Source organism: Suncus etruscus, chromosome 13 (assembly GCF_024139225.1).
Source record: "Suncus etruscus isolate mSunEtr1 chromosome 13, mSunEtr1.pri.cur, whole genome shotgun sequence".
Taxonomy (NCBI): domain Eukaryota; kingdom Metazoa; phylum Chordata; class Mammalia; order Eulipotyphla; family Soricidae; genus Suncus; species Suncus etruscus.
The window spans coordinates 11,341,892-11,368,002 of record NC_064860.1 but is presented as its reverse complement, the minus strand read 5'-3'; the positions used below and the strand labels follow the sequence as shown (position 1 = coordinate 11,368,002).

Sequence of the window (26,111 nt, the reverse complement as noted above, 5' to 3'; positions counted from 1 at the left end):
TTGAGAGCTTGTCTATTACATATATTTCTAAATAAGAAAATAAATGTTGTCCACAACATGGTAAGATTTCTATAGTCATTATGCATTATAAATACATGAATCCAGGGCTAGATATATTGTTTGATGGTTAGGGCACTTGCTGTGCATAGTGCCTGCCCAGGTTTGATGCTTGGTATAACAAGTGTTCTTCCAGGACTCAATAGGAATGATCCCTGAGTGCTGAGGCAATAGTAAGCACTATGACGGCCAGATGTGGCCCCAAAACAAAACAAAAAATACAGAATTCTATTCTAAAGATAATTTGGTCATCTTGATTCCACATTCATATTTATAAAGTACTTAGAATAAAGTTAAGTTCAAGTAGGGTTTTGATTTCAGGCAAAATTTGTAATTTAGAGAATATTTTTGTTCAACTTTATGTGTTGTAAATGACTAATATGGGGCTTAAGAGATAGTAGAGTGGGTAAGATGCTTGTCTTGTATTTGTCTAACCTAGGTTTAATCTTTGGCACCCCATATGGTAGCTACTTTGAATGTATCAGGAGTGATCTTTAAGCACAGAATAAGGAATAAGGTCTGAGCACAGCTGGTGTGGCACAAAACAACTAAGTACTATATTTATATGACTAACAATAATTTTTGTCAATAAATAAGGGTCTAAGGATTGTCACTCTCAACCAAAAAGTAATATTTAACTAATGTAAGAAAGTTACTGCTGATAGGTAGATTAAAAAAAAACTCTCTTATTGGGAAATGGCTCCAAATGTTAGAACCCATTCCTTGAATGTGGCAGCTATTCCCAGTTCAAGTCCTGAAATGCCTTGGTTCCCCAAACACTACCAAGATGACCCCCTCCTGTTTGCTGACTCATACACTTAATGTAACCCAATTTCACACATAGTAACCATAAATAATAATTTTAAAACACATCAGCAATACATTATTATACACTATTATAAACAAGTTCTCTAATGCTTCATAATGGATCTTGAATATAAAAATTACTGAGAAATGCTGAAAAATCACTTCAAGAATTTGTTGGCCATATTTATTGGCCATGAAAATCAGTCCTATTTCTAGAATAAGTTCATGTCCTGAATACAATGGGCAGGATCTGAACATTGAAAAGCAGGGTGCCTGTCCTTCCTTACTCCTTGCCAATCTGTAAGTCTTTGATATCTTCCCAAGAGGAGAAATGGGATGAATACATTACACATCACTCCTACAACCAACCAGGCCTGTCAGAACAACTTAGGATCTCTGACTTTGCCTGTGATCCAACTTGAGATGAATCAGAGACTCTTACTCTTCAGTTGACTGGGCAATAAAACTATTGAAGCTTGCTGTTCACTAGACAGTGGATCAGCTTGGCCTTTCTTTGGTCCAAGAATCTATGGAGCTAGTTCATACTCATTAGTTCAAGTTTGTCTTGATGAATATGCAGGAATAAAGTTCATTGCTATTTTCACTCTTTTTTTTTTTTTTCTCAAGCTCGCAGATGAGACCTGTCAGCCCAGGAGAACATTTGTCTCTGTGCCACGTGGCACTTGAAAAGGCCTTTGTGACATCTGGAAGAACCAGGAATCTCCTTAAAGTATCCACACAGCTGCAGAATTTGGAAGACTTGAAAATAAGAATATGCAGGCTGGTGGTGACCTCAGAGGCAATAGTTTAGTCAGAACTTCATATATTCAGAAAATTTAAAATAAAATCTCCTCTAGGCACACAGCTGGGAAATCAACATTCCTTCTAATTGGATAATGGCATTGATAGATACATAATCAAAGAGCAGTAAGTTTTAGAGGATTCCTTGGAGATTTTAAGCAACTTGCATAAATCATATTAAATCTTCTCCAGCAATATTTTTTTCTTACATTAATACACAAGAACCAAACTTGACAGACAACCTTCTGCTGTAGGTACTCATTACATCTCCACCTCACACAGGGAATTTTAGCTTTAAGCTTGTATATATAATTTATCACATTGAGTTTAAATATCACAAATGTCCATTACAAGGGAAGTGTGAATAAAATTCTGATAATCTTCATCAAACTGTAACAAGTTAGAAAATACCTCAAAACTCTTATATTAAATTATATGTAAAGGTAGGATGTACATTATACCAATTTCCTCACCTATAATTTTAAAAGAAATTTAGAAAGCTTATACAAATGTTCCTACAATCCTTTGTCTTCTTTTGTTAAATATTCTTTATACTTGATGCTTATCTTTCTATCAAGACTTATAATACCAGGAGCATTTTGATTTTTTAGTATACTATCTTACAAATCATGCAAGTCAGTAAATATTAATTATTTAAAATGTCATTTAATATGTACATAGGAAAATCAGTAATAATGTTCTCATTTTTGTAAAATTTTAAAACCATGCTACTGTAGTATATCTAGGCCTTCAACACATTTCTTTAATGGTGAACTATGACCTACACTGAAACTTAAGCATCTATGGAAAGTATGTGTAAAGTTGGGTTTCAATATTCTCAGCACCAAAGTGCTTTCGGGAAAGTTACAAATCAGAATGCAGAAAGCATCCATCCCTAGCAAGCCAGAAGTCGTATCAGTCTTTCATGCCTTTTATCTTTATTGTAACTCAACTCAGTATTTCTTCACATGGCTTTATTTTTGCTCTCCCAACCCTTTGGTGTTCAGGCTCCACTGTATGGGAAGGAGACTGGGGAGACCGTGACTTCCCAATAAGATTTAATAATGAGCACAGATATGAACACGACTTAGATGATTAAGACTTGCACTTCAAAAAAAAAAACCCTTTAACATATTTTGCCTTTAAATCTTTTATCACCTGCAAAAATTAATTAAGTGCAGATGTAGCAGGTTCACTTTGGATGCCAGGGTTCATTTCCTGTCTATGCTTTGTCAGACAACCTATTACACCTCCTCATGAACTGGAGGCAAACTGAAAACGGGGCTCATAAATCACCAGTCAGCTCTCTTTCACCCTTTCCTGGGTTGGTCCTTTTGTATGGGGCAGATCTCCAGCTCATTATTCATAAATATCCTATAGACAACATGCCAAGTGTCATCTGCATTTAAACAAGCCATTTGTTAAACAAATTATAACTCTATTGTGTAAGAATGCATCATGTTAAAATGCAAGACTAATCTAATGCCTCTGACTTCTAATCAGCCAGGATTCCTGCCAGAAGTCATCCCAAACTGGCATACGGGATCTGAGATCTTCTCAGAAAGAATGACATGCTGGCTTGCTTTAATAACACCACTGTTGCACAACAAGAAACATGATTACTAACCCGGGGAAGTAGCCAACTTGGTTACCAAAGCAACAGCATTCTTTCCAGCACATCTGACTATTTTAAAGTCTATATTCTGCAGGGAAAAGGAAATTCAGATTCTGTTGGGTTATTTTTACTGTGGAAGTATCAATTAATTTAAGTATCATAAAAGTGATCCCGATCTATGCCTTCTTCTCATTAAATTGCAGTTAACACCATGAAAGTGAAACGGGAACTTTTATGGCTTCAGAACTGCAATCCTGAGTTTAATGAGTTTCCACATTCAAAGGAAATGCACCCTTTACGTTGTTTGCAAGTGCTAAAAGTTAAGACAACATAACACGTAGAAATACACTCCCTTTTATCTAGAGTCACTGAAATGCAGCTCTGGCCTGCAATACGTACCATATCTACAATCAATATCTTGCTTATATTTAGTTGGTCTCTCAAGTATTTGGCGGTAATTGCAACTGAATTAAAAAAGCAGAACCCCCTGCGGAATAGAGAAGAACAGAGAAATAAGAAAGCAAATCAGCCAGGAAAACCATTATGAATAATGTTCAGAGCATTTTTTAAAATGCTATATGATCTCTGAAGTCATAAATCTGCTTCTAGGAGTACTTCACAGGATTGTTTTTTTCAGTCCATCTGCTAACAATTAGAGGCTTCAGAGACATGCACAGGGCAGGTGACCGCCAGGAACTATGGCGTTTGGAGATGGGCAACAGTCCCTGGTACTTACATGGCAGTGGATTCCTCAGCGTGATGGCCAGGGGGTCTCACAATAGCAAACCCATTCTGAAAGAACAAGACACGTTTTCAATAATCAGATAAGGGGGGATGGCTTGCATCCTAGTGAACTACAGAATATCAGGTGCACAGAAAACATACTGGAGTCTTTCAGAGGCTTAGTAGCTTGTTTTCTTGCCTCCATTCATAAAATGAACAGAAATAATATATGAACCACATCCTCTCAGATGGTGCCTCAGAGAAAGGTGCCCATAGAAGCAGGAGGAGAAGAAGAGGGATTTGAGACTTGTATCTCACTGGCAAACTTGCATTAGTAAGCTGTTTAACTAACAGGATTCATTTTCAATATCAAGTTATTTTATGTCACCAACATCTAGTGGAGAGAGAAGAAACTCACTCTTGGTGCAGGGTTGGGACAATTTCTTAAGTACTAATCAGATACGAAGTGAAAACTTCTGTAGCTGGATTGCCTCAAAGGTGATTTCCACTCTCATGTCTACAATATGATAAAAATGACACATACACTCACATTCAGACAAAAGAAAACCCCAGAATGGTGAAAGAAGAACAATGGCGAGCTCATAATTCTTCCAGTCTATAAATTTAGTTTGGATGACTGCCAACACTTGCAACTTTATTGGATTCCCTAAGTCAATTTCTAGCCGCATTTTGGAATTTTATAAGAAATTCCAGGGCTGAATAGCAATCAGATCTATATATGATCAAGGAATGCCTTAACCTTCAGATTAGTTGGAATGCATCACAGAAAGCTGAAGTAACTCCAGCATGAAGACAAGAAACTATAAATCTTTGCAAAGTCAGCAAACTCAGAAATTGGGGTTGCCTAATGGGAAAAAAAATCATTTATCAGATGGGTCATACCATCATTCACTAAACTATGATTCTCAAAAGACAATGCCACTTTAATACATGATCCTAAAACACAAGCCTGAAATTGTTGGAATTATTTTAATAAACACAGTTTCCCCCCCCCCCTAAATCTTGCTCAAAGAACAGTATTGAGACAAATAATCTAGGACTGGGGCAATAACTGAAAAAGCAGAAGTTCATGCTTTGCTTGTGAGAGCCCTAGGCTCCATCCCTGGTATTGTACAGTTCCCAGATATCTCTGGTGTGCTCCCCAAAACAGAAACACTTAATTAGTGTTTCACTAAATAAGTGTCCCACTTAATTAGTAATAAAATAGCAAATAAAAATTGAACAGGACACCATTTAATGATCCATAAAATTGTAATTTAAAAAATATTCTAGGGTGACATTAAGGAAAGTAGTGACTAATGCACTCACCAATGTACTTTAGTTTTTTCAGGGGCCACCTGCTTTACTCAGGGTGTCTTCCTTTTTCTGCACTCATGGATCATTTTGGGTGGGACTCAGGGAACCATATTTGGTGCCTTCTATGGGGATCAAACCCACATCAGCTTCATGCAAATCAAGTGCCTTACCTTTCTCTCTCTCACTCTCTCTCTCTCTCTCTCCTTCTCTGGCTCCTCAGAAATGTCTGGTACTATGGTTTTATTAGAATTCACTTATATGTATATTTTTCTGGCAACATTAATGTTCAGAAATCTATAAAATTAGGACAAGAGGCTTAAGTGCCACACATGCATAGTCAGAACATTATAGGAAACAAAATATGCTTTATATCTCATGACTAATAATGTCTATTTTCTACTGTTGGAACTGAGAGGCTGTAATCTCATGGACACTTAAATAGCTAAATGTCTGGGGGTCTGGGATTTGGGAAAGTATCTGAACCTCCTCATAAAAGCACTCTCTCCAATCTGCTCCTTTTTATATTGTTTTATTTCCCAATAAACACGATTTGTTGCTGAAATAATTAACTGTTTTTATTTGAAGTTGAAAAGCCATTAAATTAGTAATTAGTACTATGCTCACTTGGCCTTTAAGGTATAATTTATAGTAGAGACAAGATTTTATTTAAATATGTTCTGTTTACAACAGGATAGAATAGGAATTGTTTGAGTTAGATGGTATTATAATAAGTAATTGGTTGTGTTATATGTATACATATGCCTATGTCTGTTTCATGAAAATTTAAGAAGATATTTGACTGACTCATACCAGTTCAGTCAATTTTATCTTTTGATAAATATAAAGTAGATTACAGGGTTAGGGACAGAGATAGTACAAGGGTTAAACACTTGCATTATAAGCATCATTATTATAATTTAGTCTGGATTGTCCCCAGGAATGCTTATGGCCCCTTCAATCCTGCCAGCAGAGATTCCTTAATACAGATCCAGGAGTACTCTAGCTATGATCCCAAACCAAACCAAACCAACAAAAAAAGCTGTTGGTTCAGAGAGACAGAATAGGGTTACAGTTCTTACTTTACCTATAGCCAACCATAATTTGATTCCCAACACTGCCAGGAGTGATCCCTAAGTACAAAGGAGGAATAAGTTCTGAGAACACAAGGTATTCCCCCAACTGCCTTACCCCTTCACCAAGACAAGGTAAAACAATGTTGGTGGAGTGGACTCAGTCCTGGAAAGTTATCTGGTGAAGGACAGTAAATGAGAATGCAGTTCCTGTGAAGATGATAAATCTGATTAATCTTGGTTTCCTTCACTGGTTAGAATTTCTAAATATTTTCTTTCCCCTTAAAAACATAAATATCTTCTAAAACACCACTACTTTTACTTGGTTTTCTAAACATTTCTTATCTTAGATATTACATTAAAAAACAGTTCAGGAGTCAGGGAGATAGCATAGTGGTTATAGGCACAATCATATTTGGTGTTTAGTATACATGCCCTACTCCACACCCTACCTTGCTGAGAATAGAGCCTGTGATCCAAAGCTCCATAGGATCTAAACAGTGCTACCTACTTGGCATTTAATATTGAGCTCTTCAGCCCATGGTAGATCCTGGGTGCCTTGAACACCTCACGCAAGATCCAAAATATAAAGAAAAATTCAAAATAATCTTTAAGCCAAAATGCATATTTAAAACTATATATTTAGTCCTACTTCAGTGAACAATTATTAAAATATTATAATTAGTGGGCAGATAGAACGTACAAAGAGTTGGGTGCTTACATTGTACAGTTACCCAGATAGAATCCCTGGCACATGATCCCTAACCATAGAAGCCAGGAATAAGCCCTGGACACCTCCAGGTTCAGCCCCAAAACAAAACAAAAGTTTTAAATAGTTGTGAGTATATTTAATAAAAACAAATATTAATTTTAAAAGTTATAGCATTCAAATAATAGGTTTGATGTATCTATGGAACATTATATAAGATGGACATTTATTTTTAATATATAATTTCACAATTTTTGAAATATTTTTATAGCAAATTCACTTGATAGTAATAATATTAAAACAAGAAAATTGAGAAGTCGGCATTAGCAGACCTTATATTGCATTTTTCCCATGCTCTTGTGTGTGTTTTCTTTTTTCTGATACTCTGATTTCTTCCTACATCCTAGATACATTAGGTTATACTATATTACATGGACATTACATGTACATTAGTACATTTGGTACTGGCAGATATAATTGTCTAAGTATGAGTGTTTATAGCTAGGTTAAGTGTTTCCTATCATGAAACAATGCACTATCATGGAATTATTCCCACCTTCACCCTGAGATGCTTGAAAAGACCTGCTGACATATGACCTAAAACCAAAATAAGTGGGTTAGAAAATTAATAATAAATAAATTATGAGATGGGAGAGATTATTCAGCAGTTAGGCTGCTTACTTAATCCCCAGCACTATATATGGTCTCTCAGCACTTCTGGAAGTAATCCCTGAACACAGCCAGGTGTGTTCAAAACAAAGAAATAAAAATTAACATTCAACAATAAAATTATCTAGTGGGACATGACTGTAGCTCAAGAGTAGAACACTTGCTTGCATTGCAACATCCCTCAGATACATACATAACACTTCAGGGTATAGCTTAATAAATAAATGAATAAATAAGAGTCTGTAATCGTCCCAAGAAGAAAAAAAATATGCCTCAGATGGCACTGTTTAATTTGATTCCACCAAGATTTAATATTTCATCTATTGGCAGATTCAACCTCCCCAAAGAGAGAAATTGTGAACCAGACTGGACTTTGCTGATTAACTCAAGGGAAATAAAGTTCAGTTTTCCTGAAGAAAGTGCTTTTGCCTGAAATAATTATTTATTTCTTTGGATAATACTTTTATTTAACTAGTAATAAAAACCTTACATTTTGTATAATACCTATTGAATAATTTCTCTGTGTAGATGGAATGCTTCTCAATTCAAAAATCTTTCATTAAAGCCAAAAATGAGATATTTAGTTTTATCTTGGTTTATTTACAAAAAAAAAGAACTGAATCTCTACTAAGAAGTTTGGGGGCTGTTTTGAGATCAGAATTATATGAGAGGTACTGAACTCTCTCTTGTTTATATCAGTCTCTGGCACAATTGCTTTTGACATACTGTTTTGCTGAAAGTGGCCTTTTTCAAGAACCTACAGATGACATTAACTGAGGACTTACTATACAGGAAATCAATCTGAAGAGAGTTTATGTTAAGGACCAAAATGGAAATGAAATCATGTAAGTAATTAGCAAGATTATAAAGGGGAAAAAAGCCAAATAGAATCTGAAATCCATCTTCCTCTGGTCTTGGAAAGTCCAGATCCTTGAACTGCTTGTAAGATTCCCCCCCAGTAACTTCCACCTTTCCTGTAGGACTGTTGTTGATTTGGGAGATAAAACTTCTTTTCTTGACAGTAACAAACGTTTTTATCATTATTATGATGTTTCCCAATCTTCCTCTGTGTTCTCAAAAAAAGGAAAACTCACCCACCTAATACATTTTTTTGGTGAGTGTTTCCGTTTTCTGTACCTGAAACTCAGCGAGATTATTGACCACAAACCTGCCTTTTAAAGAAGATTGGGTTAATCTTTTATCAGAACTGCCTTGAGAGCATAAAATCTACAGCACTATCCCAACCACAGGACTGTTTTGCAAAACAGGCTGTGATTCCTCAAACGCAGGAAGATGGAACACAGAAAGATGAATAACTGAGTACTTGGAGGGACTGGGGGCCACACAATTTCTTTCCTGTTACTGTATAGGTTCTAGTTCCCTAAATTTTCTCTCTCAGTTGTCAAGATCCTGTCACCTGCTTCATTTCTTCCACTATCATTTCGATTTTTTACACTGGAATTAGATTCATAACTTTCTGTTATCATAGAAACAAAGTTTAACATATAAACAGCCTAGAGTTTATTAACAATACATAATATATAGAGGAAAATAGTATGTAGATACACATGTCTGGTTTCTCCAACCATATTTCATCCTTCTAGCTGTTATGTTTTGAAATTTCCCTTCAAATAGTTCAAATTATTGAAAATAAAATGTGTCTAGGTTCTCAATTCACATTTTCTTCATCTCTCTGTCATGGGTCTTCTGATATTTATTTATTCCTATACTCACTTACTAATGAATCTTTGATCAAAATCATTAAGTCACCAGTGATATCCTCAATGATAAATTCAATAAAGTTTTCTCTCAAACTACCTGGTCTTTCAGCAGGATTGGCTAGATCTTCCTTTCAAAACTACCCTTTTCTTGTCTTCTGTGTTCATTCTCTCTTTATTCCTATTCTCTCTATTTCCATACTTTTCTTTAATTTTCAATTCCATTACTTTTTCATATATGAACACAGAAGTGTAAGATTCTTAATCTTTCTTCTAACCTACTCTGAGCCTATCTCTAAAAGCTGCCTTCCTGTGTTCTCATCAGTTATCTTCTCCATTATGTTCTCTACAGTAGATTAGTAAACATATTTAAGTCCCCTTTAAGAAAAAATAAAATAATATATACAATAACATATTATAATGTAAAATGTCATAAAAATAATTAAGTATCCTCTGGCCTGTGGAGGCTCCACCCTGCTATGCCTTTGTTCACTCTGAAGACTTCAGGGGAAACTTCTATGCCTGTTTGCCTGTGCTTCTGAATCCCTGAAGGTTTCCTCAGAGGCCTAGGAGCACACCCACAAAAAACTGCATTTTGAAGCTGCTGAGTAAGTATATTCTGGCTGCGGGGGTAGCTGTCCAATAAGCTGAGGTCTCTAGCCTGTGGAGGCTCCGCCCTGCTGTGCCTTTGTTCACTCTGAGGACTGTCAACTAGAGGCAGCAGAAGAGCTTCGCTTCGTGGCCGCACACTCTTTCTACCCAATGAACTCCACCACAACACGCAGGAAAACCCACAATACAAGCATGACAATGGGAAAATCTCGCAGGCAAACACCATCCACAGAGAATGAAGATGAAAGCTCAGATGACCTAATAAATTCCAACCACCTGATTAACCTTTCAAATAGTTTAGAATAGAAATATGGAATATGTTCATAGAACTCAAAAAGAGCATAGATCGATCTGAAGAGAACACAAAGACAGAAATCAGAAAACTCCAAACTGAAATAACAGTTACTCAACTGAAAACCTCAATGGATAGCCTCATTAACAGCTATCAGCAGCTGAGGAGAGAATCGGAGTACTGGAAGATGTGATGCAGAAAAACTCAACACAACAGAAGAAATTGGAAAAGAACTTTAAGACAAACGAACAGGCAATGGAAAAAGTACTCAAGGAATGCGAACAGATGAAAATAGAAGTCTTTGATAAACTCAACAGAAACAACATAAGAATCATTGGAGTCCCAGAAACCCAGGAAGGAGATCTCCAGGAAGAATAAACTGTCAAAGATATCATCAAAGAGATACTCAGAGAGTTAAAGACTACATGCAATCAAATCCTGCATGCTCGAAGAGTACCAGCTAAAAGAGACCCAAAGAAAAACACCCCAAGACATATCCTCGTTACAATGACAAATCCCATAGATAGAGATAGAATACGGAAAGCAGCAAGATCAGAAAGGGAAATTATATTCAAAGGAGGATCCCTAAGACTTACAGCAGACATGTCACAAGAAACTCTCAAGGCCAGAAGACAGTGGTGGGATATTGTGACAAGAGTGAATGAAATAAATGCCTCACCAAGAATACTGCACCCAGCCCAACTCATGTTCAGGTTTGAAGGAAAAATACACAGCTGCATGAATAAACAGCTCAGAAACTTCACAGATGATAAACCAGGCTTAAAGTAAAAACTGACAGGTCTACTCTGAGTCAAGAAAGACCAACAAACACAGCAAACTTATCTACAAAGATGACATTAAATCCTATGACAATCATCTCTCTCAATGTCAATGGACTAAATTCACCAATTAAAAGACACAGAGTGGCAAAATGGGTCAAAAAGATGAATCCAACATTCTGCTGCCTACAAGAAACACATCTGAATAGTCAGAACAGACATAGACTCAAAATCAAAGGCTGGAGGAAAATCATCCAAGCAAACAACACCCTTAAACAAACTGGGGTGGCCATATTAATATCTGATGAAACCAACTTTATACTCAGAAAATTGGTAAGGGACAAAGATTGACATTATGTACTAATCAAGGGATATGTACAACAGAAAGAAATCAGACTATTAAACATATATGCACCCAATGAGAGACCAGAAATTATCTAATACAATTACTGACAAATCTGAAAGAAGAAATCAATAATAACACAATCATTGTTAGAGACCTCAACATGGCCCTATCAACTCTTGATAGGTCAACCAGACTGAATCCCAACAAAAACATACTAGCCCTGAAAAGAGTTATGGAAAAAAGAGGACTAGTAGATATATACAGGACACTCCATCCCAGAAAACCTGGATACACATTCTTTTCCAATGTACATGGGTCATTCTCCAGAATAGATTGCATGCTGACACCTAAAACATATCTCCATAAAATCAAGAGGATAGAAATCTTGCAGGCTACCTTTGCTGACCACAAGGCTCTAAAATTAGATGTGAACTACAAAGCCACACAGAAGAAAAACTTTAACAATTAGAAATTAAACACCCTGCTACTGAACAACCAGTGAGTCCCAGATAAAATAAAAAGGGAAATCAAATCTTTCCTGGAAACAAATGATAATGAAGACACAAATTGCCAGAATCTATGGGACACAGCAAAAGCAGTCCTGAGAGGACAAGTTATAGCTCTATAAGCACACAGGAAGAAAGAAGGAGCATACCTGAATAACTTAATGACGCAGCTCAAAAAATTAGAAAATGACCAACAAAAGGAACCAAAAATAGGGAGACAGAAGGAAATAAAGCTGAAAGAAGAACTCAATGAAGTGGAAAACCAAAAAAGAATTCTTAAAATCAACGAAAGCAGAAGCTGGTTCTTTGAAAAAATAAACAAGATTGATAGATCATTGGCAAAACTCACAAAGAAAGAGAGAGAAATCTGATAACCCGTATTAGAAAATGAAAAGAGGGAGATCATGACAGAAATTGCAGAGATCCAAAGGGCAATCAGAAACTACTTTGAGAAACTTTATGCTACTAAACATGAGAACCTAGAAGAAATGGAAAAATTCTTGGACTCTTATAACCTTCCACATTTAAGTAAGGAGGATGTAGCATATCTAAACACCCCCATCACTACTGAGGAAATTGAAACTGTAATCAAACATCTGCCCCCCCCAAAAAAAAGCCCAGGCCCAGATGGTTTTTCTAATGAATTTTTTCAAATTTTTAAGAGGAGCTACTACCAATCCTAGCCAAGCTCTACCATGAAATTGAAAAAGCGGGAACACTCCCAAACAGCTTTTATGAAGCCAACATCACCTTGATACCAAAACCAGACAGAGATGCTGCCAAAATAGAAAATTACAGATCAATATCCCTGATGAATGCTGATGCAAAGATCTTCAACAAAATCCTGGCAAATAGGAACCAATGCATCATCAAGAAGATCATACACTATGACCAATTAGGTTTCATCCCAGAAATGCAAGGATGGTTTAACATCCATAAATCTATCAACATCATACACAACATTAACAACAAGAAAAATAAAAATCACCTAATCAAATCAATAGATGCAGAGAAAGCATTTGATAATGTCCAACACCCATTCTTGATCAAAACTTTTAGCAAGATGGGAATAGAAGGAATCTTTCTCAATATAGTTGAAGCCATATACCACAAGCCAATGGCAAATATTATCCTCAATGGAGAAAAACTAAAAGCCATTCCTCTAAATTCTGGTACAAGACAAGGCTGTCCACTCTCACCACTCCTCTTCAACATAGTACTGGAAGTTCTTGCTATAGCGATCAGGCAAGAAAAAGATATCAAGAGAATCCAGATAGGAAAGGAAGAAGTCAAGCTCTCATTGTTTGCAGACGACATGATACTCTACTTAGAAAACCCTAAAGACTTTACCAAAAAGCTTCTAGAAACAATAGATTCATATAGTAAGGTGGCAGGCTACAAAATTAACACACAAAAATCAATGTCCTATTTATACACCAATAATGATAGGGAAGAGATGGAAGTCAGGAAGGCAATCCCTTTCACAATAGTGCCACACAAACTCAAATATCTTGGAGTCAACTTGACCAAAGACGTGAAGGACCTATACAAAGAAAACTATAAAGCCCTGCTCCAAGAAATAAGAGAGGACACATAGAAATGGAAACACATACCCTGCTCATGGATTGGCAGGATTAACATCATTAAAATGGCAATACTCCCCAAAGCATTTTACAGATTTAATGTGATCCCCTTAAAAATACCCATGACATTCTTCAAAGAAGTGGATCAAACACTTATGAAGTTCATCTGGAACAATAAACACCCTCGAATAGCTAAAGCACTCCTAGGGAAAAGGAAAATTGGAGGCATTACCTTCCCAACTTTAAGCTGTACTACAAAGCAATAGTTATCAAAACAGCATGTTATTGGAATAAAGACAGACCCTCAGATCAGTGGAATAGGTGTGAGTTCTCAGAAAACATTCCTCAGACAAACAATTACCTAATTTTTGCCAAAGGAGCAAGAAATCCTAAGTGGAGCAGGGAAAATCTCTTCAACAAGTGGTGCTGGCAGAACTGGTTAGCCACTTGCAAAAAAGCGAACATAGACCCCCAGTTAACATCATGTATGAAGGTAAAATCCAAATGGATTAAAGACCTTGATATCAGACCGGATACCATAAGGTATATAGAACAACACGTCAGTAAAGCACTCCATTACATTGAGACTAAAGGCATCTTCAAGTAGGAAACTGCACTTTCCAAACAGGTGGAAGCAGAGATCAACAGATGGGAATACTTTAAACTGAGAAGCTTCTGCACCTCAAAAGAAATAGTGCCCAGGATACAAGAGTCACCCACTGAGTGGGAGAAACTATTCACCCAACACCCTTCAGATAAGGGGCTATTATCCAAAATATACAGGGCACTGACAAAACTTTACAAAAAAAAATAATCTAATCACATAAAAAATGGGGAGAAGAAATGAACAGACACTTTGATAAAAAGAAATACAAATGGCCAAAAGGCACATGAAAAAATGCTCCTCGTCACTAATCATCAGGGAGATGGAAATCAAAACAACGATAAGATACCACCTCAAACCGCAGAGATTGGCGCACATCACAAAGAATGAAAACAGTGCTGGCAGGGATGTGGAGAGAAAGGAACTCTTATCCACTGCTGGTGGGAATGCCATCTAGTACAGCCTCTATGGAAAGTGATATGGAGATTCCTTCAAAATCTAGACATTGAGCTCCCAATTGACCCAGCTATTTCACTCCTAGGGATATACCCTAAGAACAAAAGAATACAATACAAAAACCCCTTCCTCACACCTATATTTATTGCAGCACTATTCACAATAGCCAGGCTCTGGAAACAACCAAGATGCCTTTCAACAGACGAATGGCTAAAGAATCTGTGGTACATATACACAATGGAATATTATGCAGCCGTCAGGAGAGATGAAGTCATGAAATTTTCCTATACATGGATGTACATGGAATCTATCATGCTGAGTGAAATAATTCAGAGGGAGAGAGAGACACAGAATAGTCTCACTCATCTATGGGTTTTAAGAAAAATAAAAGTCATTTTTGTAACAATCCTCAGAGACAATGAGAGGAGGGCTGGAACACCAGCTCACTCCATGAAGCTCACCACAAAGAGTGGTGAGTACAGCTATACTACAGTATAACTACACAGAGAACTACCATAATCAAGTGAATGAATGAGGGAACTGGAAAGCCTGTCTGGAGTACAGGTGGGGGTGGGGTGGGATGGAGGGAGATTTGGGACATTGGTGGTGGGAATGTTGTACTGGTGAAGGGGGTGTTCTTTACATGACTGAAACCTAATCACAATCATTTATGTAATCAAGATGTTCAAATAAAGAAGAAAAAAATAATTAAATATATAACATAATTAAAATATAATTAAAATTAATTATGAATAATACTCATTTCTTCCTAATAACAACTGTGGGCAGATAATATTGCTATTCCCATATTACAAGTGAGAAAAACCAAACTAAGATGAAAGGATTTGTTTGAGGTTCATACCACAAGTTGTTGGGACAGTCTAGCTCCTGTGAACAAGCACTTAGAGAATAATCACAGTTGACGGAGACGACTCAATGAGAAAACCTAGCACATGCAAGCCTGCCTTGGCTGCCCTGTACTTCATGCTTCACTCAACATTGCTATTTATCTGGTGGCGAGAAAGTAGCATTATGTCAAAGCATCACTATAACTTCTGGTCAAGTACCAATCAGACCAACATCATCAGTCTAAACATCACCACAAAGGACAACCCAATAGGGGACAGGGGGATCATAACAACTAAAAGAAAAGCCTCATTTCTTGACCATATCTTCACTCATCCTTTCAGCTTCATCTTAAACCCTTGTTTCTGAGTATTTCTCAGACATTGTAATGCTACGCCTCTCAGTGTGATTGTGTTACTTATTATGTTTCATTACTATGATTTATAATACCAAGGTCTACACCCATCTCTCCCATAGTGGAGACATGACTTTATAGCGTGGCTCATCATTTTATTTTCTAGACTTAAACGGTATCTGGCACAAAACTGTAGTCAATAAAGAGTGACTTTTAAAACTGAATAAATGTTCCCCTGCTCTTATCCCTCTGACTATACCTTTATTCTGAACTCTGCTCTAAGTTCTTTCTTCTTCCAAGGTTCGAACAGAGGTGCTTATTAAATGTATAAACATATATTTACTTAGAAGCATGCAAAATATTTTGTTCTTAAAATTAAAGATTTCAATTTGACAAACTATTGTGGAAAGAGCTTTAAAATGACTTAATTATTTTTGTAGAATATTATACTAGATTCTAAATGATAGACAACGTCTTTCTGTATTTTTTGTGTGAAACAAAATTTTTTGAATTATAATAAACTTGTTCCAATTTTTCTCTTGACTTAACAATATATATTCAATGAAAAATTTTCAAATTTTTCATATTTTCAAAGCACTCAGTAATTTATTCTCGATTATTATTTTTATATCTACTGTAAACATTTTTATTTTGTGAAAGTCATTGTTTTATCTAACTTTGACATATATACATATATACATACATAAAACCTTCTCATTTAATCTTATTTTGTGATAATTTCAACTATATGACCAAGATGTACAAATACCAAAGTATATCATATAATTTTAATATTTTCTACTTTATTTATTTATTTATTTTTTTTGTTTTTGGGCCACACCTGGTAACACTCAGGGGTTACTCCTGATTATGTGCTCAGAAGTTGCTCCTGGCTTGGGGGACCATATGGGACACCAGGGGATCGAACCGAGATCCGTCCAAGGCTAGTGCAGGCAAGGCAGGCACCTTACCTTTAGCGCCACCGCCCGGCCCCAATATTTTCTACTTTAGTCCAATGTAATACAAAACTTTGTATTTAGTAGTATTAACTCAAATAAATTAACATAAAATGTTATTTATGTTGTTTTCTATGGATTAAATCAATCAAAGGGTGATATAAATTTTATTATTATAATATAATTTCAAAATTATTTTTCCAAATTCACTTTCTTTTAGTCATAAAGTTAAAACAATGAAGGATTTGGCAGTATTTTTAATATCACTAACATTACTGAACAAAGGAAAGTTTTGAGATAACTATGAAATATATTGATTTTTCTTTGTTGCTTAGTTTATTATTTGCTTAGAAAGACAAGAATAATGGAGCCAGAAAGGTTGCACAAATGGAGGGCATTTGCCTTGCATGGGCACTCCTAGGTCAGACTGCAATTCTATCCCCCATATGTCCTATATAATCTCCCAAACCAGGAGAGATTTCTGAGCTCATAGCCAGGAGTAACCCCTGAGCATCACTGGTTGTGGCCCAAAAACAAATAAACAAAAAAAATAAAGACAAGAATCATAAATATTGGCTGATTTTGTTATGTGGGGAATTTCAGAAATTTTTTTTGTTTTCTTTATTTTATTTAACCAACTTTATTACATACATGATTGTATTTGGGTTTCAGTCATGTAAAGAACACCACCCATCACCAGTACAACATTTCCATCACCAATGTCCCAGATCTCCCTCCTCCCCACCCAACCCCTGCCTGTACTCTAGACAGGCTTTCTATTTCCCTCATACATTCTCATTATTAGGATGGTTCAAAACGTAGTTCTTTCTCTAACTAAACTCATCCCTGTTTGCGGTGAGCTTCATGAGGTGAGCTGTAACCTCCAGCTTTTTTCTCTTTTGTGCCTGAAAATTATTATTGCAAAAATGTCTTTCATTTTTCTTAAAACCCATAGATGAATGAGAGCATTCTGCTTTTCTCTCTCTCTCTCTCTCTGACTTATTTCACTCAGCATAATAGATTCCAAGTACATCTATGTATAAGAAAATTACATGACTTCATCTCTCCTGACAGCTGCATAATATTCCATTGTGTATATGTACCACAGTTTCTTTAGCCATTCGTCTGCTGAAGGGTATCTTGGCTGTTTCCAGAGTCTTGCTATGGTAAATAGTGCTGCAATGAATATAGGTTTAAGGAAGGGATTTTTGTATTGTATTTTTGTGTTCCTACGTATATTCCTAGGAGTGGTATAGCTGGGTCGTATGGAAGCTTGATTTCCAGTTTTTGGAGGAATCTCCATATCGCTTTCCATAGAGGCTGTACTAGATGGCATTCCCACCAGCAGTGGATAAGAGTTCCTTTCTCTCCACATCCCCGCCAACACTGCTTGTTCTCATTCTTTGTGATGTGGGCCAATCTCTGGGGTGTGAGGTGGTACCTCATAGTTGTTTTGATTTGCATCTCTCTGATGATTAGTGATGTGGAGCATTTTTTCATGTGTCTTTTGGCCATATGTATTTTTTCTTGTCAAAGTGTCTGTCCATTTCTTCTCCCCATTTTTTAATGGGATTAGATGTTTTTTCCTTGTAAATTTCTGTCAGTGCCTTGTATATTTTGGAGATTAGCCCCTTATCTGATGGGTATTGAGTGAATAGTTTCTCCTACTCAGTGGGGGGCTCTTGTATCCTGGGAGCTATTTCTTTTGAGGTGCAGAAGCTTCTCAGTTTAATATATTCCCATCTGTTAATTTCTGCTTTCACTTGCTTGGAGAGTGCAGTTTCCTCCTTGAAGATGCCTTTAATCTCAATGTCCTGGAGTGTTTTACCTATTGTTCTATATATCTTATGGTTTTGGGTTGATATCGAAGTCTTTAATCCATTTGGATTTAACCTTCGTACGTGATGTTAGCTGGGGATCTAAGTTCAATATTTTTGCAAGTGGCTAGCCAGTTGTGCCAACACACTTGTTGAAGAGGCTTTCTTTGCTCCATTTAGGATTTCTTGCTTCTTTATCAAAAATTAGGTTTAAGACATGTACATTTTAAAAATGAGGTGTATCAGTCTATATGTAAAAAACAATTTAAACGAAGGAAAGTAATATTACCATTTCAGATATTTCATTCCTTTTCAATGATAAAATCTATATTTCTCATCACAATTATCAGAAATATTAAATTTTTGGTGTTTTTAATACATATAATTAAATCCTCTGTTGGAAAGGAAAGGATAAGTATTTAGAAAATCACTAGATCACTTTACAGGTTTACTGTTGTTTTTATTAAATGCAACTTGTCCAGGTTCAAATTTCTCTACAGAAATTCAAATTATTATACCACTTATGAGAATTGAAAAATTTTAATGTGCAAAGAAATTTATCTTTCTTGCTAGTTTTGGGGCCACACTCATTGGTGTGGTCTTAATCCTGGTTTGTACCAGGGATCATTTCTGCCAATATGCAGATGATAATTAACCTAATATTAGACTTTTACTTAACTTCTTAAAATGCAACTATTTAGAAAAGGCATAAAAACAAAATTAAAGTTCCTGGAGAGATAGCACAGCAGCATTTGCCTTGCAAGCAGCCGATCCAGGACCAAAGGTGGTTGGTTCAAATCCTAGTGTCCCATATGGTCCCCCGTGCCTGCCAGGAGCTATTTCTGAGCAGACAGCCAGGAGTAACCCCTGAGCACCGCCGGGTGTGGCCCCCCCCAAAAAAAAAAGTTTCAGTCTTCAGTGAAATCAAATGCATCCAAACCAAATATAATCTGGCAAAAACTCGTAAGCATTTATTTCCAAGAAAAGATATAATGGTTGAAATATTACATTTAATAAACTTGCCAAATCAGAAATTTGTATGCAATATTTTATATGCTTTCAATACCATATTTCAGGCCAAAATTCCACCTGTTGCATATTCATGTTTACCCATTATCTACTATGAATATGACTTAAACAAACACTTATATCTATACATAGTTTCATATTTTGAAAGATCAATGTATATATTTTAATATATTCATACTCAATAATAATCAACTTATCAAATTTATCCATGGTTCATCTATTTTGCTTTAATATAAAACATATTGAAAGCAACAACAATCTGAAACATATGACTAAGATAGCATATTCTTTCTCTCAATAGATGATTTTGTTCCTAATTGCATTTACTAATGTCAGTAAATGTGTTTTTCTAGTATACAAACACAAATATTTTGTATAATGATAGATTAAAAGACAAGTGGGAATAAATCAGTTAGAATGATATATTAAAATGTTTTGTCACATGTTCCTCCAGTTTGTGTACTGTGAAGGATGTAGTACATTTTATGACTGAAACTCAATCATCAACAATCAGTAACTAATTTGTGATGAATCAATTAAATAATTTATTTACAGTGTTTTATAAAATTAGTGTTACTAATGAACTTCTACTATTTTATATCATTACATAGAAGTTAAAAGGTCAGAAACATACAAAGATATGTGTAGAAAAAGAACATATTATTGAGTAATTATTGAGTTCTGAATAGGGCTGGATGTGGTGAGAAGGAGGGAGGGTGGCCTTTCTCTGCCAGCCCGGGCCCCGTGCCTACAGCCCTCTTGAGCCGGAGGTCTTGGGGTGATATCGAGGAAATGATCCACAGGTAGTAAGGTTTCAGGAGACATTGACTTTATTAAGGCCTTAGCCACCATGTCTGGCTCCTAAGCTTTTACGCTTGCTCCATAAGTAGCAACTGCATTCAAACCTGTCTCTACCAGCCACCTCTCTTGATGAACAGTCTCATCTTCCCTCAGAATCCCCCCTCTGCCTCTCAAGGAGAGTAAAACAGGAAGTTGAGGAAGAAGAGTAACAGATATGATTTTTAAAGGTTATTTAGAAAGAGAGCCTAATGATCTACCAGTCTACTTATTTGTTCTAGGGTTTGACAAAATGGTACTGAGGTGCCACTTGTTCTGTGCTCGAGGTCACTTTCCATAATGTTTGGAGGATTATGCAGTGGTGGGGATCCCACTGGTGTGACCCTCATGCAAAGCATATTTTCAGTCTACTGAGTATATATTTCCAAGGTCTCCTATAAAATTAAAATGTTGTCATTGAAAGTCATTGCTTAAAATAAATCTGCTATATGTTAGATCCTGTTTGGCTGAAAGGGGGGATTGTTGTGTGTAAAGATGTATTTACTATGTTTTGTTAGCAAGGACAAGTTAATTGGTTATGTTATTACTAAATCAAAAATATAACTAATATTGTTATATCTGGTTTTATGAAGTAGTTTATTTATTAATCGCTTCTTCTTCCCTACCACTCCATTCAGAAGAAAATGAAAAAGATAACAATATTCATTAAAATTCTCTTGCACTTTGTGGAACATCTGTGATATTAAATTTAAGTTATCTCATTTTTTTTTTTTGGTTTTTGGGCCACACCCTGTGACGCTCAGGGGTTACTCCTGGCTATGTGCTCAGAAGTTGCTCCTGGCTTCTTGGGGGGACCATATGGGATGCCGGGGGATCGAACCACGGTCCGTCCTAGGCTAGCGCAGGCAAGGCAGGCACCTTACCTCCAGCGCCACCGCCCGGCCCCAAGTTATCTCATTTTTATTTCTCATGCAAAATGTTTCTAGGGGCTGAAGAGATAGCATAGGAAATTTCCTTTGCATGTGGCAAAACCTGGTTTCATCCTTTGCAACATATATAGCCCTTTGAGCAGGAATGATCCCTGGCACAGAACTAGGAGTAACTCCTGAGCATCACTTGGTGTGGCCTCAAAAGAAAACAAAACCCAAAATGATATTGGATACACATTTGCTCATAAGGGATCCAGGGTTGTAGTTGATTCGAAGCCAATTGAGGTACATAAAAAGAAAAGTAGATCTACAATCTTGCCTTGCCCACTTTGTAGGCGCATATTCAAGAACAGCCTAAATTTTACTTTTTAGAAATTGTTTAGATAGCATGGTGCTATTTAATAAACATTTTTTATTTGTTTTGGGCCATACTTGGTGGTGCTCAGGGGTTGCTGCTGGCTCTGATTTCAGAAATAGCTCCTTGCAGGCTCTGAGGACCTTATAGAATGCCCGGGGATTGAACCATGGTCCATTCTAGCTCAGCCACTTGCAAGACAATTGCTCTACAACTGCGCCACCTCTCTGGCCTCTCAGGATTCTTGAGCTGGGAGCCTGAAGTAAGCTCTAAGCACCACCAGGCATGGCCTGGCAACTATAAAAAGTGACATATTGAAATATTATTGACTAAATGATACGCACTCAATAGAGATATCATAATTATTTCTGAAACTTTTGTAAAAAGGGACATAAAATTTATTAAGAACATTTCAATTATTTGGATAGCTTTTAACTCGGCATGCAAAATATCTGAAAATATGCTATATTTATCAGTTCATGTGAGCTTTAAAAGTAGTACTTTTAATTTATTATTATTTTTTGTTAGTGTTTGGGGGAGCAAACCTGGTGGCACATAGAGATTACTTTTGGCTCTTCATCCAGAAATTGCTCCTGGTAGGCTTGTGGGACCTTATGGTATGCCGGGGATCAAACTAACCCAGGGTTAGTCCTAGGTTGATAGTGTGCAAGGAAAATGTCCTACCACTGTGCTCTCACTCTAGTCCCTAAAAGTAGTACTTTTTAAAGAGGGTTTGCTTTAGAATCACTTCTATTAATCTACAGCTTCTGAATGAAGATTATGTTTAAAATAATGTTTGTCACTGACTAGAAACTAGGAAGCAAGTAAAGGAGGTCTGCCAAGGACACAATTAGGGACATATGGGAATACCATTTTGCTTCTCTGAGTGAGCTCAAGGGAACCAGGAAAACAGGAGCCCAGCATGTGCAATTTAACTGGATGGTCGACTCCAGAGCATAGGCACAACTAACTGCCAACCTTTATCCCCAAAGAATCCAAAGGAAGGAGCTTGATGACAGCGCTGGAAAAGTTCTCAGGATGCCTGGCATCTACAGCTTTGAGTCTAGCAAAGATGTGGCTACAGATAGGAATAAACACATGTATGAAATGCCAGGCTCCTGCTAGAAAGGAGACAGAGCATTTGATAGCGCTTATATTACACATAATTTAAGTTGAGCCCTGCATGAAAGAAGTTACAATGACTCCACTATGAAGACAGTTTTACTGGGCAGAGAGAGAGATCATCAGGATGTGGGTCTTAGGCAATAATAACCCACTAAAAATAATGTGCTTAGTTTATCAATCGGTGGTTTCAGATGACACAAGGCCAAACAATTCATGACTGGTTTTTGGATCACATTGACCCAAGAAAAAAAATCAAATATTTTTCAATATGTAAATAGAACTTCTGTATTAAACATTTCTGAAAAAGCTAAGCAAAACAAATTTCATTTTTGTATTTTATAAGATCCATAAAAATTAAAACCAGATGATTATAACTTTATGTGCATAATTCAAATAAAAATATGGCATTATAATAATGCTAATCATAATAGTATGAAGGATAAAAATGGTAATGACTAAGAACTAGTCATATGTATTAGGAGTAAAATGTATCAACAAATATTTTCTATAAGATTATTTAGTTCTGAAATCAAACCATGCCGAGTGCAAAAAAAGAAAGAGAAAGAGAAAATAAAATAAAATAAAATTGGAGACATCAACTTCAATTTCTACACCAAAATAAAGATGTCAATAAAAATCGATCAATCAATAAATGTGTATGTGGAAAAATGATTATTTTGTGCTTTTTTTTCTTTTTCCCCCTGCATAGGCACAGTAACTATTGGGGATATTATAGAGGGAATTCCCTTGGCCTAGGAGATACAGGGTTTCTCCACCCCTGAAGTATACTGTCATGGGATTAACTATCAACTCCTTGCTGCTGTAGTGCTCACTGGATATTTAATTTGAATTTTTTTCTGTATTTCAATTACCTTTTTCATGTCCTCTCTCAAACTGAGGTTGAAAGCCTCTAGAAGGACTCTGCCCATTTCAGCTTATTTGATTTTTATTTATTTATTTATTTATTTTATTTTTTTCTTACTTATTACCCCATTCTATTGCCTTTCTTTCCTTCAGACAAAACCACATAACTCGAATTATCGAGCTCCAACTCTCAAATAGGGGGGAAACAAGGGAGGGTACCAGGACCAAACAGCTATATGATCACTAACAGTAAGCTAGACAAAGAGGGGACCACCTACTCTAGCAGCCCGGGGAGTGACTGTGGGGCATATGGGTTGCAGGAAGGGAACGGGGATGGGGTGAGGACAAATTTGGTGATGGGTATTCCCCTGATTCAATGTTAATATGTACCTAAAATACTACTATGAAAGATATGTAAGCCAATATGATCAAAATAAATATTAAAAAAGATTATTTAGTTATTATATTAACATCATATTAAAGTGTGTTTGTATGTAATCAATTATGATATTAAATATTCTAGGTTCCCTTGATATAAGAAAACAATTCAGACAAAAAGCAAGGAAATGTCTGCTTTACACATAAGTTATCACATGTCAAATTTAATTTTTTTTTGGTTTTTGGGTCACACCTGGTGATGCTCATGGATTCTCCTGGTCTGCATTCAGAAATCACGCCTGGCTTGGGGGACCATATGGGATGCCGGGGGATTGAACTACAGTCCATCCTGAGTCAGCTGAGTGCAAAGCAAACTCCCTACTGCTGCACCATTGTTTTGGCCCCTCAATTTTAATATTTTAAAATATAATAGTACTTGGAAAGTTACTTTGCCTTATGTATGATTTGTTTTAGAGTTTATTCATGTTAGTGTAAAAATATACCAATATAACCTAGAAAATAAATGTTATTTTTGTGACCAAATTTATTTCAATTAAGTCATTTTTTCTTAATTATTTTTTAAAATACAATTAGGACCTTTACTATATAAACTGGATGTCAAAATCTGAGGAAAACTCAATAAGAACGGTCAGAAAATGTTGAAACCATCTTTTTTAAGACTGACTTCAGAGCATGAAATCTGCCTACCTTTGTTATAAATGTCTTCAAGAGAAATGATATTGCAAAACATCAAAATAATAGTAATCACATTTTGATAAAAATAAGGTACAAAAAGCCTATGCCCGATGCCAATCATGAGGTAATTTTGTGTCTGAACTCCCCAGAGAAAATTCCTAGAATAACCTTTCATTCAGGAGTTTTTCCAAACTTTTACCCATTTTCAAGGAATTTCAACCTGTAAAAGAGGAATCTTTTTAAGCAATTTCTATAAGACCAATTTTTAATTAAAAACAAAATCAGGCAGAAACAAAATAATTTCAGACAAATATTACTGTTATAATATATGTTTAAAATTTAATATTATTGATATATCTATGTTTAATATATGCAAAGATCTTCAAAATATCCTCAAGAATATATTATGAGCATTATATATATATATAGATATATATCAATGAAATTGAATTTATCCCAGGAATGACAATTAGATTCAATGTGTGCAAATGAAATGTGATAAAACTAAAAAGCAAAAACAGAAACAAAATTATTATCTTCATAGATGCAGAACACTTGACAAGATCCAACACATATATTCATTCAGGTGAAAGCCTTCAGGAAAATGGTGACTGAATAAATTTATAATAATACTATAAAGGCCATAAATATGCAACTGTCATCGTCCTTAATGGAAAAAATCTGAAAACTTATTGTTTCAGAACAAGCTTGAGACAAAAATGTCGACTTTCCTCATCCTACTAAGCATAGCATTAGGAGTCTTGGCCATACAATCAGGCAAGAAATTTAAAAAAGAATTAAAAAATCAGATTGGTAAAGCAGATGGCAATTTACAAGAAATTATAGAAAATATAAAGACTCCACTAAATAATTCCAGAAACAAAAAATTTAATTTTAAACTTGCAGGCTATAGAAATATACACACATATATGGTAGATTCTTACATGCTAGTAATATACAAGAGTAATAAAAATAAAACTACCCCATTTACTACTCTGTCCAAAAAGAAACACACAACAATATTTAAAAATCATTTTAGCAAAGGAAATGAAAGGATTATTTAGTTAAAATTATAAATTACTCCTAAAAAGGAAAGAAGAGAGAAGAAAATGGAAATATACCCTATGCTAATACATTGAAGGAATCAATTATAAAAAAGGAAATGTCTAGGTCTGGAGAGAACATATAGAGGTACAAACATTTGCCTTATATATGGCCAATACTTAATTTATAACTAGCAATACATAGTTCACCGAGTCCCATCAGGAGTGATCCCTGAGCACAGGGCCAAAAGTATAT

At 35.8% G+C, this 26,111-nt stretch overlaps 1 protein-coding gene across 1 annotated transcript in view; it reads right to left on the bottom strand.

Moving 5' to 3' along the window:
* The window catches only part of HDAC9 (histone deacetylase 9), a 950,572-nt gene that overhangs the window by 186,640 nt on the left and 737,821 nt on the right, over positions 1-26,111 (bottom strand). The window contains exons 19-20 of the mRNA XM_049785709.1: positions 4,017-4,072; positions 3,680-3,767 (exon numbers count right to left, since the gene is read on the bottom strand). Coding sequence (XP_049641666.1) covers positions 3,680-3,767; positions 4,017-4,072 — 144 coding nt within the window. The remainder of the gene's footprint in view (positions 1-3,679; positions 3,768-4,016; positions 4,073-26,111) is intronic.